Genomic DNA, 16,902 nt, shown 5'->3' with positions numbered 1-16,902 from the left:
AAAAAGTGATTGAATCCTATTTTTCCTGTGCCCTTCATTTAATATTATGATTTACATTCTTTTTGGACGAAATATTATATATATACAATATTTCATATAATATGGGTATCCTATATATTTTTTTTATAATATGCTTACTTGACTAATATAATTCAAGTCAGATTGTAAGGAAGATCCATTAATGCGTCCTCGAGATAAATACGTTTGTAGCAAAATATTGATTTTCCAGTGAATATCCTCAGGAGGGTCTTCTATCCTTAACTCGCAATACTGATCCTTTAGGTTCCATAGCTCTGTTAGTTCTTCTTTACGGACCTAAGTAAATTTATTTATTTATTAAGATTGAAAATCATAAGACAAAATAAAGACTATTAAGTACAAAGATCAGAAAGATGCCACATTAACTCGTTCAAGTTTTACCGGATGTTGATGTCATTCTTGAGCTATATTTTCATGTTATGTTAGGATTGTTCATTTCTCCACATTCTATATTTTTTAAGATTTTTAATTATTATTGGGCGATTAAGGATATCACTAGAACTATTTTACATATTAAAAATACAAATGCTACTTAATGAGTTAAAAAAAGAAATGTACATGTATGTTAAAAAAATAATGAAAGCATTTTTCAATAATGAGATAGTTTTTGCGAGATTAAGAACAACAAAAAAATATTTAATGGACAAGAGCCTGTATATTTGGACAAATTGGTAATGAATGTCCAAACTTTTATATTTATGTCACTAGCGCGATACAATTAATTCGTTGACAAAGTAAAAATAAGAAAAAATTGTGACTTTACCTTCAGCTGCTGGAAGTCAGAACATCTCGTTAACATTTCGAGCACGTACCCTTGCGTCATAGATTTGCGGACCATAGAGTTGAACACCTCCATAGTTTCACATGTTATGTAGTAATGACTGGCAGTTCGACCGAGGTCTGGAAATTAATCAAGACTTAATTATACCAATCACTCTAATGTCATTAATATTACGCAGACAATGTAAGTATTGAAATTTTTTATTAGTTTTTACAAAATGAGCCAACGCATTTTTGGTACTCTTTAAAAACATTTCTTGGGACAGGTACAATATTTTTCAGTATCAATACCGTCGTCTGAGATCCACCACCTCGCTTTAGAGGGCACCTACAGTTGTCGGTCACTTTTGTTATCAAAGACCTAACTAATATGCCAGAATCTTGTTCACGGTAAAGATTTTATCGGGCAACCTGTTGAGCAGCTTGAAGAATTAGAATTCAATGCTCAATTTTTCAGTGGTGTCCAGAGTCGTCTCCTCTGTAGCACCGCGCTAGTGACGAGCTCACGCCGTCGCGTTTCTAAGTTCGGTTCCTCTTGCACGTCGCGGTACGTCAGACGTGTTGCAGAGACGTGACATACCGGTAATGTTGAGGTCGCCCGTGCGCTCGTTGTACCGCAGCATGTGCGTGCGGTCGAGCTGTAGCGCCGCGCTAGTGATGAGCTCACGCCGTCGCGTTTCTAAGTTCGGTTCCTCTTGCACGTCGCTGTACGTCAGACCGTATACCTAGAAAAAAATATGTAAAGTTATAAGAACACATTTAGATGATAAAAGAAGTTTAGAATATATAGTTTAGAACCTGTGGATTTATCCTCATTCGCACGAAGAGGTAGGTGTAGCTTAGCCACTCGACAGCTTCATCTATATTGGTTACGGTTCCTAAAGCAACCTAGAAAAAATACTTTTGGTTAATATTACATTCCTTAATTGGTTTAACGGCCAATTATAAATCCACTAATCCAGGCACATACCTCATATTGAGCTTGTATAGTGCCTGTTAGTCAGTGTATAGCGAGAGGTGGTACTTTATATGCATCAAGAAAAATTAATCAGTCTTAATAATTTTCCCAACGAACATTTGGTCCTTCGAGCCGGATGTTTATATGTAATTGCACTACTTAGGAATTTGTATTTAAATAAAATATTATCAAAAATTACTCACCTCGGCATTCAAATTGTCAGCCAATAGATTGATAAAGTTACTCTCAATCGGAAACTGATTTGTCATAGACTTGAGGTAGTGCGTTAACTTATCGTGCGTGGTTATTATGATTCCGGTACCGGAAGTATCAAACTGAGGTCTTCCGGCTCGACCGAATATTTGCAGCACGTCTAGTATGCTCAAATCTACGAACGTTCCATGGCTTTGGTCGTAAATTTCTGTACCCTAAAAGTTTGAAAACACACATAATGATGACAATTATGAAATAACAAAGCAAATGTTCGTTTTTTTTATTCGTTCGTTATTTAAAGGTAGATTAGTAGGATATTTACGGTAAGAAAGAATTTTAGGAAACTGTCAGACAGGGTCTGTATCTAAAGGAATCTTTATTTTGGGACTAGCCCATATAATGTTAGTAGGAAAGAACTTTGAAAAATAATTGTAAATAAAATTGTTATATTTAAAAATAAGATTAAGGAGTAAGTTAAGCAATGAGATATATTTTAAATCTAAATTAAATTTAAGTACATAATACAACTTAGTTTATTATTGACATACCCTAATTATAACAGCGTGTGCCGGTAAATTGACTCCCCACGCAAGCGTCGATGTACATACGAGGACTTTTATGTAACCATCAGCAAAATATTTCTCAACCATATTCCTGAAAATACAGATTTTCTTAATATGAATTCGTGGAACAAAATCATTTGAATGGAAACTGGTAAAAAAATTGGTGACAATAAATAAATACATTATTTTTTAAATTCAACAACCCTCAGACAGATGATCTAGTTCATACATTTTTCCAATATTAATCCCATGCCTCACAGTAGACTATTTAAAGCCGAAGACTATTTGATGGCCATTTATGGGATATACCAGGTTGGCCTAGTTATTAAATAAAAATTAAAAAGTCACCAACCAACCTGTCACTCCTAAGCATACCAGCGTGATGACAAGCGAAACCAAACGAAAATAGTTCGCTCAATTGTTTGTTAGGACTGCTTCCAATTGATTTCTTAGCTTTAAGAAAACCTCCAGAATCTTCCGGTTCAAAATGTTTCAAATGACCTTTTTTTTGTGCCAATTCTTTGAGGATCATCGCCGTTTGGTGCGTTGCGTTACGAGCGTGGACGAACACCATTACTTGGTGACCTTTTTGTACCATATCCACAGCTTTGTCGTAACATATTTCATTCATTATTTGTATCTATAAGGACATTTCAATTTTTTTATGTGTGAAAGAAGAATAATTTCAAAATAGATTGCAATGTTGTGCATTTAATACGGCTAGCTTGACCAAAGTAGGGTAGTACCAAATATTAACACAAATTTGCGTAATTAGTAGTGTACTAGTATAGGAATGTTTAAGCAGGTAAACGGTTATAGGAGGGAGCTAAATTCAAGAAAAAGAGAATGGTGAGCGCGCCACTAAGAGAATTCGTCTCTTATCCAAAACCAGAATTCTAAAAAGCTCCCTGATAAAACTATTTAATCTTTTAGCCAATAGTGCATCTTCTTTCGTGCCACAAGTCTTTGAGTTGGCAATGATCGTTTAGCATTAATACTTGATGTGTATACTTATTTTCAGATTATTTTTAACGCATAAATTAAAAATAAGTAATGTGTTTAATCAACCTGTCTCAGATGTGCACCCCCACCGCTTCCAACTTCCTTGACTCCAATAAATTGTTGCTCAAGGGGTACGGGCCGGAACCGCGAGTCGAAGTAAAACAAACCGATATTTGGATTTACTCGTAAGAATCTAAGGACAAAATTTTTTTAAGGCCTTCTCTTCAGGTTTCAGTTAAAAAAAACACAACCTTATCGAAATATAAACAGCTACATAGAATGTCACCCAATGGAGCAGATTATTAATTATCAGGAAATTTATTTAATATATAGGAATATTTGGAACCATATTTTTTTTGTGGTGGGCAATAAAGTTCTAGTGGTAGGCCCATATCTGTTGATAAATTATGCAATTATTTTTATTTTTATCCATACACAAGTAATATTCAGTTTTACCTGGCAACATCTAAATAGTTCGGTAACGTAGCTGACAACCCCACTATACGTATCATATTTTGTGAAGATTCAACTTGTCGCAATGTTCTTGCCACGATCGCCTCAACTATCGGACCTCTGTCTCCATGCAATAAATGTACTTCGTCTATGATGAGAAGCTTCACTATGGACGCTAATTCCGTATCAGCTATAGAAAAAAGGTAAATTAGGTATTGTTTTACTTTAATTTATGAACAAAATCCAAACATTTTTTTCATAAATTGCCAAATATATTAGGGTAAGAAGGAGTAAAAAACATTTTATTCTTTGACAAGATTGGGGATGAGTCGTGAGCTTGTGACGTCACATGTTCATTTGTATATAAATTATATCTTTCCAGCACAATTTTACTGCTCTCAATTAATCTTCGTTAGGTCATTGCTACTTGGTATACCATAACTAACACTACCGTACCAAATTAAATCTGAAGTTTTTAAAGCTGCATCCACAAATGTTATAAGAATTTTGAAATGCTTAAACATCGTGGACTAAAAAAAGTATTCAATCTATGACCAAACTGTAACAAATTTCTACTAAATTGTATAAATACAGAGACAAACTTTTGATTCTATTTAGAGAAACTTACTGGCTCCTTTCCTTGTCACAACATCCCACTTCTCCGGCGTTGTCACAATCATCTGCGTTTGTTGAACTTCTGTCTTAGTTAATTTCATATCTCCCGTTAACTCTCTTACGGCTATTCCTAAGCCCTTTAGCCGCTTACCAAAGCTGGCTGTCATTTCCGATGCTAGCGCTTTCATTGGTGCTATGTATATTATCTGCGGAAATTTAAATATTTGGTAGTAATCGGATATTTCTAGATTTTTCGTTTTAGTGGAAGATATTTTAATAATAATAAAATTGTTTAATATTGTGCTTAAATAACTAGCCGTTTACGAAAAAATAACGTTACTATAAGTAAAGTAACGAAGATTGTCAAAAATAACCTTGTTCTGTCAAAACCGGGATTCTGTCTCTGGATTTTTATAATTCACTTTTAGCTTTTATTAGTGGCTTAATCATCGGCGAAAAGCTGATGGAGCCATACTCTCTAAAGAAGAAGAAGAAAAAGAAAAAGAGTATTTTCTGACGTCTAACTTATTACCAACATCAGAATGATATGCAATCTGTGGCAATACCCACAATATTTAATATAAAAAAAGCGCAGACTCCAGCAAATTGCTATAGCGTGCGGCCGCCATTTTGATTACGTCAAATCGTAACAAAAGTTTCAAATATTCACTACCACCATTAAACCAATCAATCAATCAATCAATATTCACTATCAATAATATGACGATTTCAAAAATAATTGATCAATTAAATTTATATAACACTTTTTTTTATATCACTACGTTGGCAAACAAGCGTACGGCTCACCTGATGGTAAGCGATTACCGTAGCTTATAGACGCCTGCAACACCAGAAGCATCGCAAGCGCATTGCCGACCCCATCCCCCCCAGGAGCTCTGGTCACCTTACTCACCAAAAGGAACACAATACTGCTTGAAAACAGTATTATTTTGCTGTGATCTTCTGTAAGGTCGAGGTACTACCCCAGTCGGGCTGCTCCATATTTTGAGCAGGAAATTACCGCTGTGCCCTATACCCCAGTTACACAATTAATTAAAAATTACACTATTAAAGGATTACACTAAATAAAGGATTACCTTAAATTTATTTTTCATGATGACATCATTCTCAATGTGCTGTTTTATTTGATGCACAACAGTTAGCAAGGCGATGTTCGTCTTACCGGCACCAGTAGGCGCACAAATTAACAGATTTTCATTAGTGTTGTAGGCAGTGTTGAAGACTACAGACTGTATACGATTCAGTTCTTTAATATTTTCAAACGCTAATTGACCTATCTGTAAGACAGAATTAGTTAAAATTAGGAAAACCTATATAACTCCAGAGATGAAAAAAAAAAACCCGATAAACTGGCATATTTTGGTGGATCAACACATCATTAAGCAATTTCTTTCAATAAAACAATATTTAAGGGGTGTAGGGCAGGGAGTGAGTAGGCTTAAGGGTGCGGCGATAAGCTGGCTTGCCCCTGTCAAGTCTGTCATACGCGTCCACGTCGCCCTCAGCTCGCCGACGTACGGGCTTGAGGGCGAACCCATTCCTGGGGCGTCAGCTCCTCTGGAGTGGGTCGCACACCCTGGAAATGCAGCAGTCATAACGGGCGCCGCAATTACCATCTACCCCGGACTGCTGTAGCCAAGTATGACAGGCCATCTGCCGGGTATAGTAGGTGACCCGGTAGATCAACTACAATTGCCTACCTGCGTGTGTCCTGCGCAGTTGATCGCCGTACGCAGGGATGAAGGAGTCCTGGGGGGCTGAGTCGAACGGGGTCTGGGTTAGTTACCGCGGGAGACAACACGCCCTCTTTGGTCCGGATTTCAGGCTAAACGGTAGCCCCGTAGCTAGCCACTGCGGGGAAATGGACATGCGTAACTGCACGGATGAGCCGGGTGCTTTACGCTGGCGAGATGGGGTGGGGTCCTCTGGGAGGACGCGGAGACCGGCCATGCTGACGGGGCAAGGGTGTTCGGAACCACTGGGGGCCGTGGGATCGCGGTCACCAGCCGGGCATCTGTAGCTCCCGATGTCGCGTTTGGAATCCAACCTACCACATCTATATCTACTGCGTAGCCCCGGTGTCGATACGGCATCCCCAACGTTGCGGGCTCCATGGAGGGTAGGGAGCGCAGTGGATGAAATTTCTTTCTTATCAAACATGGACAACAATAGATCCAAACCCACACAGGGACCTGAAGGGAAACCGGATGGTACCTTACTGGTGGCGGGTACCGCGAATGCGGGGCCGTCTACCAAACACCCATTACGGGTACAACAAACACAACAGGGGTGCGGCACCATGAAGTTGGGACAGCCCTCTTTCACTAGCGGAGGCAAGGCAGCGAAGTCGACCTTGACCTCAGCAAACACACACACACGCGGGGGTGGTGCCGCCAAGGCGGCGCCACCACACACAAAGCGCATGTCCGTGGGTGGCCGAGGGGAAACCGGGAAACCGGAGGAACCGAGGCCGTCCACGTCGACGGCGCCTTCAACAGGCGCTATCCTCGACGCCGACAGGGCACTGGGGCAACCCGGAGCCCGGTCGGCAGGAGAGGTGGCTGCCCTAAAACGCTTTGACGAGGCGTGGACCCTGGTCGACCGCCGACAAGCCAAGGGGAAACCCGGCAAGTCGGCGGGACGCGCAGGGGGTAAAGGGTCCTCCCAACCAGGGAGTGAACCTAAGCCCCGGCGCATGAACAGGAAGCTACGCCAACGTCAGAGGAGGCGTGCATCGGAGGCGGGAGCCCCCAAGCGCGATACAACAACCCAAGCCGAGGAACCCAAAACCGAGGGGTCCGTCAAGTTCGCGAAGGGGGCGGCAGGTGGCCAGGGTAACCAGGCAACCGGTCGCGCCCAACGCGGCAAGGCGCAGGCGAAGGGTAAAGCGGGCAATGGAGATGCATCCCAGGTACCGGCTAAAAGGGCTCGCCTCGACGACTCTCAGTCGCCGAGGGGTGGTCCCAAAAAGCCGAGGCTGGCTGATGGTACCCATGTCCCCTACTCAGCGGCAGTGCAGTCGGACTTACTGGTTGCGGTGACAACTGTGACCGGAGAGCACCTGACTGCACAGGCCGCACAGGAAGTACAGGTCCTTCTACAAGAGCGCCTTCTAAAGGATCTTGTAGAAGCGACCGATGATGAACCGGTGAACCCTGTTTTTCAGGGTAAACCGATATACGCCGATGGAGCTCTGAAGCTGTGGTGTGAGAACCGCGAAACCGTGGGGTACCTCACACGTATAGTTTCGGAGCTCGCCCTGCCCACGGGCACCAAATTAATGGTCAAACGGCAGTGCGACCTTGTCAGGCTGGTCCGCTGCGGGGTCCTCCTTCCGGGTGAACAACCGGACATCTGGAAGGTGGGACGCGCGCTGCGGCTCCAGAATGTGTGGGCCAAGGTAGACAGCTGGATCCTCCATAAGGTTGACAGACAGGAAGGTAATACGTTCCTGATCTTCAGCGCTCCCGAGGACGTGGTGCAGACCCTGGTGGAACGAGAGCGCCGACTCTGCTATTTGCTGGGGTCGGTGTACGTGAAGTTCCAGGGTCCGAAAGGTAAATTTACCGAGCACCTGCCAACGGAGCATGACGACCCCATGGAGGATCAAAACAACGGAGAACAGGCGAAGGGGGAAGGGTCGGGAGCAATCCCGGCTATCCCCGAGCCACCCCCTGTGAGGCAGTCGAGCCCCAAACCCCAGACCGAAGAGGCAGTGGTCGTGGAGGAGCTGCTTCTGGAGTCGGAGGAGGGGGCTTGCCTGGCAAGCCTGGACAACCTGGCCATAGGGGAGACAGTGATGGAGGAGGCAGGGATGCTGTCTGACGATGGCTTACCCAGCTCACCCATCCTGTAAAGTCCTCCAAGCAAACCTCCACCATAGCATGACAGCAACGGCTCAAATGCGTAAATGGTTGGAGGTTAACACAACAGCCATTGCACTGATCCAGGAGCCGTGGGTCAGGAATGGCACTGTATGCGGACTCCGGAACTCTGGAGGTAAGCTAATTACACATACAGGCTCGGAAAACAGCAGGGCCTGTATTTACATCACCAACAATATACAGGCGCAAACATTAACGAGATTCTGTTCTAGAGATGTGTGCGCCATACAGCTGCATAGTACGCAAGACCACAGCCTGCCGGAGATGGTGATCGCGTCGGCCTACATGCCGGAGGCTGATGCGCCACCGCTGCACGACATGGCACGGCTGATAACATACTGCGAAGAGGCCAGGCTGCAACTAATTATAGGCACTGACTCCAACGCACATCACACCCTATGGGGAATGAAAACAACAAACGAAAGAGGTAAGCTCTTAGTTGAATATCTGATGACGACAAACCTACAGATCATGAATGTGGGCTCTGAGCCCACTTTCGTGAACAGACGTAGCAGGACAATCATCGACCTAACTCTTGCCACAGAAGCGGCCTCCGAGACCATCTCCAACTGGCACGTATCCGATGAGGCATCGTGCTCAGATCACAGATGGATACGCTTCGATGTGCAGGTAAATACAGTTCCAACAACCCCTAGGCGTAACCCACGCAAAACTGACCGCGTGCACTACGCTGAGAGACTGGAGCAGCTGCTCAGTGAGCAGGCATGCCCAGACCGGCTTGTGGGAACAGAACATATAGAACAGCAGGTAGATACTTTGACTAGCAACATTATAGACTCCTACCAAACTGCATGTCCCTTATCATTGCCACCGGAGAACAAAGTAACCTGGTGGGGGCCTGAACTGGAAAGACTCAGGAAAAAGGTGAGGCGACTTTTAAACAGAGCAATGAATACATGCGCCGATCTGGACTGGGACAGGTATAAGAAAGCCAAGTCCAGATACAAGAAACGACTAAGGTACAGAAGCACCGACTCGTGGCGCAAATTCTGCAGCAGCGTGGAAACCTGCGAACAGGCCAATAGGGTAAGGAAGGTCTTAGCAAACCAATCCTGCCAGCTGAAGGGCTCCCTAAGAAAGCCTGACAACACCTTCACGAGCACGCCGGAAGAAGCAGAGTGCATCCTGGTTGAGACACATTTCCCAGGGTGCCACATCATGCAGTCGGTGGACTGGCCCGAGGAGGACGTAGCCCCAACAGAGGAGCATTGGGAATATGCACTCAAGGTAGTAAGCCCATCAAAAGTCAGATGGGCTATCAACAGCTTTGACTCCTTCAAATCCCCAGGGTTGGACGGGGTCTTCCCGGCACTTCTAAAGTGGGGAAGTAACCGACTGATCCAGAGGCTTACCACTGTTTTGGCGGCCTGTTTAGCTCACAGCTACGTGCCGAGGCAGTGGAGGGAGGTAAAGGTAATCTTCATCCCCAAACCGGGAAAAAGTGACTACTCTGAACCCAAATCCCACAGACCTATAAGTCTTACATCTTTTCTACTGAAGACTCTGGAAAGGCTGTGCGAACGGGATCTGAGAGAAAACGCCCTAGCTACAGTACGCCTACATCCAAACCAACACGCGTACAGCCAAGGTAAATCAACAGAGTCAGCTCTACATGCAGTGGTCAGTAAAATAGAAGAGGCCATTGAAAACAAGGCTATGTGTCTTGGCACCTTCATCGACATAGAAGGAGCCTTTGACAAGACTAACTTCAACAGCATCTCGTCGGCCCTAGTTAAGCACGGGGTACACCCGATGATGATCGACTGGATAGGTAACATGCTCAGAAAAAGAGTCATCAAACTTACATCAACTGAGGCACAACATGCACTGGTAGCCAGAGGATGTCCACAAGGAGGGGTGCTTTCCCCACTACTGTGGAACCTAGTGGTAAACGACCTTATAACCAGACTGAACCAGCACAACTACTTCACGATCGGGTACGCTGATGATATCGCCATCCTAATCAGCGGCAGAGTCAGCAGTACCGTGTGCAGTGTCACACAGCAGGCGCTACGAATTGTGGAGAGATGGTGCATAGATAACGAACTCACCGTCAATCCTGGAAAGACGGAACAGGTAATGTTCACTAACAAACGGCAATTGGGGAGCTACAAACCCCCTAGACTGTTCGGTACGGAGCTACAGTTCAGCTCGGAGGTAAAGTATCTAGGAATTATTCTAGATAGCAAACTGAACTGGAGCAAGCATCTCAACAGCAAAATTGACAAGGCTACAATAGCCTTCTGGCAGTGCCGCAGAATGATAGGTAAGAAATGGGGTCTATCCCCAAAAGTCACTCTGTGGCTGTACCAGTCCGTCATCAGGCCAATTATCAGCTACGGTGCTGTGGTTTGGTGGCCGAGAACCAGACTAATCACCGGAGAAGCAAAACTACAACGACTTCAAAGGCTAGCTTGCATGGCGACTACGGGCTGCATGAGGACTACTCCGACAGCCGCCCTGGAAACCCTACTGAACCTGCCGCCGCTGCACCTGTTTATCCAACAGGAGGCGGGAGCGGCTGCGGTAAGACTCAGGAAGCTAAACCTTTGGAGGAACGTAAAGGTAGCACATACAGGAATACTTGGCGAACTGGCAAACAGGGAACCGCTCGTCGAAGCGGTTACCGACAGGATACCCAAACAGTACGTATTCGACAAAAGATACAGAATACAATTACACGAAGACCCAGGTGAAGGCCTCAACCCTAGGGAGTTAAGAATCTTCACAGACGGGTCGAAAACATCAACAGGTACAGGTTCTGGGGTCTACTCAGAAGACCTGAATATCCACATCTCATCGCCATTAGGAATCCACAACACCGTCTTCCAGGCGGAATGTATGGGAATCATAATGGCAGCAACAGCGATCAAGTCTAGAGAGGTACAGGGTTTTCCAATCCGTATACTTTCCGACAGCAGATCGGTCCTGCAAGCCCTACAGAGCGACATTATGACATCAGGGCTAATATACGAGTGCCATCGAGCTCTGACGAAGGTAAGTGAAACAAACACCATTACCCTTCAATGGATAAAGGGACACAGTGGATCGCGAGGCAATGACGCGGCCGACCGACTGGCGAGGAATGGATCGGAGATGAGCCGAGAGACCGAGGAGACGAACCCATTCTGCCTCTGCCATTCGGATGGCTGCGCAGCCAGCTGCGACACAACACCAAGGTAATGCACCAAGAATATTGGACAAACCTAACTACCTGCAGGCAGACCAAGGAAGCTCTTCCGACGATCAACCCAGGATTGTCCCGCAAACTTCGCGGTTATGGAAGAGCCCAGCTCCGACTACTGGTCGGGGCGCTTACGGGACATGCCTTGCTTAACAAGCACTTACACAATCTAGGTGTTACAGACAGCCCCCTGTGCAGAGCGTGCCTGGAGGCAGAGGAAACGGCCTCACATATCCTGCTGGAATGCGGTGGTGTGGCGAACTACAGGGCACTACACCTTGGGACACCGAGGTTGCTCCAGGAAGTCGTCGGCAACGTGAAGGGTCTGCTAGGCTTCCTCAAGGAGCTTGGCTGGCACGAATAGTGCCCACCAGCCGATCACGCAAAAAAGGCGCATCAAGACGTCGAGTTGCGGAAAATAGCCCGTGTACAACAACAACAACAACAACAACAATATTTAAAAGTTGAATTAAAATACATATTATTCATTTTAAAAATTGTTTAGTTAATAATTGTGTTGGCAGGCAAACGAAGAAAAACCGACTTCAATTATATCGACAAGTAATACAACGTAGGAAGACGAAAAATTTGTCAAGTAAATACGCATTATCAAAGATTTCTCCAAAAGTTGTAATCAGATCTCGATGAAATTTAAATGTGACCACATCATTAAAATCGGTACACCTAGTAAAAAGTTATGCGGACTTTCGAGAATTTCCCTCGATTTCTCTGGGATCCCATCATCAGATCCTGGGTTCTTTATCTTTTTGAAGTCGGTTAAAAAGGCACAAGTTTGGCTGTTGGGCCCATATAAGTCAATTTTGATTATGTTATTTGTTAAATTTGTCAAATACTTTGTAGAAACAACTTTTTATATTTAAGGAATATTAAAAGTCTTTATTTTCCTTTAAGTAAGATTTACACCAAAAAAAAGGAATGTTGACAAAAATTTTGAAAACTTAAGGTTTTAAATAGTGTGCTGTTCTGTTTTACCTTTTATTAGCAGAATATGTTATGATGTTTTCATAATTACCTCATCCATATCAGATATCGGCACCCGCTTGTTTCCGACCTCTAAAGGCGTTGGCTCATTTTTCGGTATCGTAACCTCTTCATATTCTTTATTATCTTTTCTTATTGCATTTTCTGGCAATATTAACTTCAATCCGGAAACGAAACCTATAATAATAATAAAGCGTCGTATTATAGTATATAAAACTAAGTTCTGTAAAAAAAAAAATCGTTTCAATTTTGTTCTCCATATTGTTGAATTTTTAAACCTTTACCCTTTTTTAACAATTTTTTTTTGACAAATTAATAAATGACATTCCATTGCCACTGCCAAGAAACGACATAGTTTATATTTACATAGATTGTTTTTCAATAATTTTTTATTTTATCTTACAACAAGCGAACATATTAACATAGATTGTTTCTCAATATATTTTATCTTACCTGCGGAGTTCTTAGCATTGATCGAAGAATCATATACATTTGGGTATTGAACTTTTGTTTGAAAATACGATATCTTTTGTAGAATAGGATCAACGTTGCTTGATGACCTTGACGTAGAAAATGGTACTACAGGTTTACTTAGTTCTGCCACTCTAAAAACCAAATTCTTTTTTAGAATAAAGCATAACAAAGAAGAATAGGTAGTTGTTTAATTATGAAAATAATTTCAGTAGAAATAAACTGTATACATATTTCACATGCAATATCGTCTTCTTCAGTATCAAATAGGAAAATTGTATATTAAAAAAATTAATCAAAAGTAACAATTTGAAACTGATGAGAAGTACTTATGTTTCTTACCGTTTCGCCCTCAATTGTGCGATATTTATATCCTGTTCATCTTCATCTTCATCGATTCTCTTGGCGTGTTTTGCTTTTTTCTCTTCTTTCCTCACAAGTTTGGCTATCATTTTCTCTTGTTCAGATTGTACTGAAACTTGGCATAAGTATTGTGGCATTTTGTTCTCTGGCAGAAGTGAGGCAACTGTAGGTGTGACATAATTTTATTAATTAATAGATTTTTGATCAAGCTGGTAAGAAGGGTTCGTTTATATCGGCATATGTATGTACCAATGTGGTGCTTTTAATTAAACTTCAATTTGTCAAGAACTAGCGTACCATCACCATATTGTGGAAAAACTAAAAAATCATACTATGTACAGTGGAATACAATTTAATAAGTATTTGTAAATAATCAATTACTCCATAAATAAAAACTGCATTGTTATGTAATTTTTCTAATGAAAGTTATGATCCTACAATTTAATATAATTAGAATCTTCAATAAATCACTAATTCTATATTGCAATTAACATATTTCATCCATTGTGCAGTTACTTCTTTTGACTAGTCAATGTAAATTAAATATTGGCAACTTACTTTCAGCAATAGATGGTTGAGGAGGTGGTGCCTTAAGACTATCTGTAATTTCTTTACGGTGTTGCAATATTTCCTCTATAAATTCAAATTTATCAAAACCTAGGAGATCAAATAGATCATTTTGTATCTCATCATTGCTTCTTGGAGAATTAAGTAATGTTATGATAGACTGAAGAATATCTGCACTTGATATTCCCATAGATCCATCGTAAAGTTCACTAACCTTTGATTCTAACCACACTTTGCCAAACTAAAAAGAAAAATAAAGTTGTTGTAAGAAGTTGGTTTTTTATTTGTATTGATTACAAACAAAACTGTTATATGAAAGCCTTACTTTGGAAGCAGGTTTAGAAGAACTTGAAATATTGTTTTCTTTGTTGTTATTAACAGCTGTGTTATTATATTTCATAGAAAAATCTGTTACAAATGCACCACGTGTTGCTGGCTTCTTGATAAGCTTAGCCAATGGTTTTTTAACTGGTTTGTAAGGAATGTAATGGCATTGGATATTCTCACCCCATAGTTTTACAGTCTTTGTGTCATTTGTCTCTGTTCTTATGTATTCTTTAGTTTCGTCTGATATATTACTTGATATATTTGTAACTATCTGCAATAGTTTCTTACAATTTTAATAATTTATATAGTGGCTTACAGCTTATTTTGTGAATTTATTTTATACTTTGTTAAACTGAATAGTTTATTATTTCAATCATTATTATTTTAAGATGTTCAGTCTAGGGTTTATTTTTTTTATGTAACTCGTATTTGTGCAAAGTTAATACTCATTAGTAAACTACTGAATGAAATAAAAAGGAAAAATTAGTGAGTTTAATGATATGTGATGATTTTGAATTTTTATTTGATTTCTATATATTTTTTATATTCTACATTAAAATAGACAAATAAAAAAGAAGCAAAGTAAACAAGTCAAATTTAAGCATAATTCACCTATTTCAAAATTATTATACTCTATTTACTTTAGCTAATATAAGTACCATAAAGTCATACAAAAATTTACACCATTATGGAATATTGCACCATATTACCTCACAAATTTTATTAGCAGTTGAAGATAAGACATTTCCAAACATTTGACGTAGCTGTGACAAATGTTTTAGCATAACCATGTCCTGATCGAGGAACATTCTCAGTGTTAACACAGCAGCATCTTCAATAATATCATTAGTTGTGTCCCCAGTTAGTGATTTACAAGCCTCTTTTAAATCATCCAGTAAACTTATTATTGATTCACATAATGGTTCATTTTGTTTAATGTAGGTATAAATATCAGTAAAAGATTTAAATCTGTCGAAAGCAATATAGTTTTTAATTATTCTTTTTAATCATTATGAAATTCAAATTATTTCACATTACTTTTGGAATTCATTATTAAAATTGTAGCTATCATTGCAAATATAGATTTATAATTATTGTCAAAATTGTAGTGTTCCTTATTCTACTTAAATATTTTAGACTATGTCAATCTTGGGTTATAAATAAGTAATGTCTGTGTAGCTGTGTTAGAAGTTAAAATACAAAATAAAATTATTAAAAACTAGCTTTTAACCGTGGCTTCACTCGCCTTGAATTTTTTTTTAAATAAAAAGTATCCTATGTTACTTCTAATATTCCTAAGAATATGTACGTAGAAATGATATGATATGATGAATATGTACAAAGTTTCATGATGATTGGTTAAGAAGTTTTTACGTGAAAGAGTAACAAACAAAATTACATTCACATTTATAATATAAGAAGATTATTTCTTCCAACTATAAGTTGTTCACATACTAATTATTTCATTAGCTTTTATTAATTTAACATTTTCACAGTCACAGCACTGATTTGTGGCTGTTGCATTGGCGGTTGCGGGTTTGATCCCGTACATTACAAAGATTTGTATTAGTTATACAGATGTTTGCTGTGGTCTGGGTGTTTGTGCAGTCCTTGTGGGTCTTCCCACCGTGCCTCGGAAAGTATATTAAGCCGTCGGTCCCGGTTGTTATCATGTACACCTGATAGTGATTGTTACTTATAGTAAGGAATATATCTGCCAACCCGCATTGGAGCAGTGTGGTGGATTAAGCTCTGATCTTTCTACTATGTGGGGAAAGAGGCCTATGCCCAACAGTGGGATATTACAGGCTGAAGCGTAATAGAAACTGTTTGCAATAATGTTGTGATTGAAATGAATGAACTATTTAATAAAGAAAAATCTTTTTGTAGATAGTAATCCTTCTCCTACATGGAGAAAGAGGCTTATGCCCAGTAGAGGGATATTAAAGGCTGAAGCGAGATAGTAATAAGGGTTACTGTCTTACCTTTGGAGATTTTTTGATAATTTTACCGATAGTGTGGGTAAATCAGTAGAAGGCTTTAGTTTGCGTGGCTTGTCAAGCTGAGTGTGAGCTCTCAGAGCTCTGGTGATTCTTGGTAATTCCAACATTTTACTAAAGTAAAAGTTTAAGTATTGAAATGAACCTGAAAAATAACAAATAAGCATTCACTGTACTTTATGATAAAGTACTAAAGTATTTTTAAGCTTCAATTCCAATTTAAAATACATAAAATAATAAAATATAGGATATTCACAATTACAATTTATTTATCAAAAGATTTTTATATTTTTAGTAAAAATATTTGATTATTATATAGTCAAGAAGATATTAATAATCTTATAATTAAAGTTTAGTTAATATTGTGAAATAAAATTACAGTATTTATAGTACTTACTGAAAATAGTATTTATATAAACCACAGTTACTAACAGTTTTA

General features: G+C 40.5%; 1 protein-coding gene and 1 long non-coding RNA gene across 2 annotated transcripts in view; one reads left to right on the top strand and one right to left on the bottom strand.

Moving 5' to 3' along the window:
* Positions 1-16,902, bottom strand: part of LOC123663896 (activating signal cointegrator 1 complex subunit 3) — a 39,494-nt gene extending 22,592 nt beyond the window's left edge. The window contains exons 1-19 of the mRNA XM_045598543.1: positions 16,861-16,902; positions 16,449-16,608; positions 15,174-15,432; positions 14,462-14,734; positions 14,128-14,377; positions 13,549-13,732; positions 13,189-13,340; positions 12,767-12,912; positions 5,721-5,921; positions 4,637-4,829; positions 4,012-4,198; positions 3,622-3,748; positions 2,910-3,193; positions 2,539-2,644; positions 1,981-2,205; positions 1,618-1,707; positions 1,400-1,544; positions 803-939; positions 139-315 (exon numbers count right to left, since the gene is read on the bottom strand). Coding sequence (XP_045454499.1) covers positions 139-315; positions 803-939; positions 1,400-1,544; positions 1,618-1,707; positions 1,981-2,205; positions 2,539-2,644; positions 2,910-3,193; positions 3,622-3,748; positions 4,012-4,198; positions 4,637-4,829; positions 5,721-5,921; positions 12,767-12,912; positions 13,189-13,340; positions 13,549-13,732; positions 14,128-14,377; positions 14,462-14,734; positions 15,174-15,432; positions 16,449-16,573 — 3,261 coding nt within the window. The 5' untranslated portion in view covers positions 16,574-16,608; positions 16,861-16,902. The remainder of the gene's footprint in view (positions 1-138; positions 316-802; positions 940-1,399; positions 1,545-1,617; positions 1,708-1,980; positions 2,206-2,538; positions 2,645-2,909; positions 3,194-3,621; positions 3,749-4,011; positions 4,199-4,636; positions 4,830-5,720; positions 5,922-12,766; positions 12,913-13,188; positions 13,341-13,548; positions 13,733-14,127; positions 14,378-14,461; positions 14,735-15,173; positions 15,433-16,448; positions 16,609-16,860) is intronic.
* LOC123663897 lies at positions 8,846-9,160 on the top strand. Its single transcript, XR_006744717.1, has 2 exons — positions 8,846-8,955; positions 9,073-9,160. It is a non-coding gene; the product is annotated as an uncharacterized LOC123663897 (long non-coding RNA).

Source organism: Melitaea cinxia, chromosome 21 (assembly GCF_905220565.1).
Source record: "Melitaea cinxia chromosome 21, ilMelCinx1.1, whole genome shotgun sequence".
Classification (NCBI taxonomy): domain Eukaryota; kingdom Metazoa; phylum Arthropoda; class Insecta; order Lepidoptera; family Nymphalidae; genus Melitaea; species Melitaea cinxia.
The sequence above is the reverse complement of the archived record's forward strand: the minus strand, read 5'-3'. Positions and strand labels throughout refer to the sequence as shown.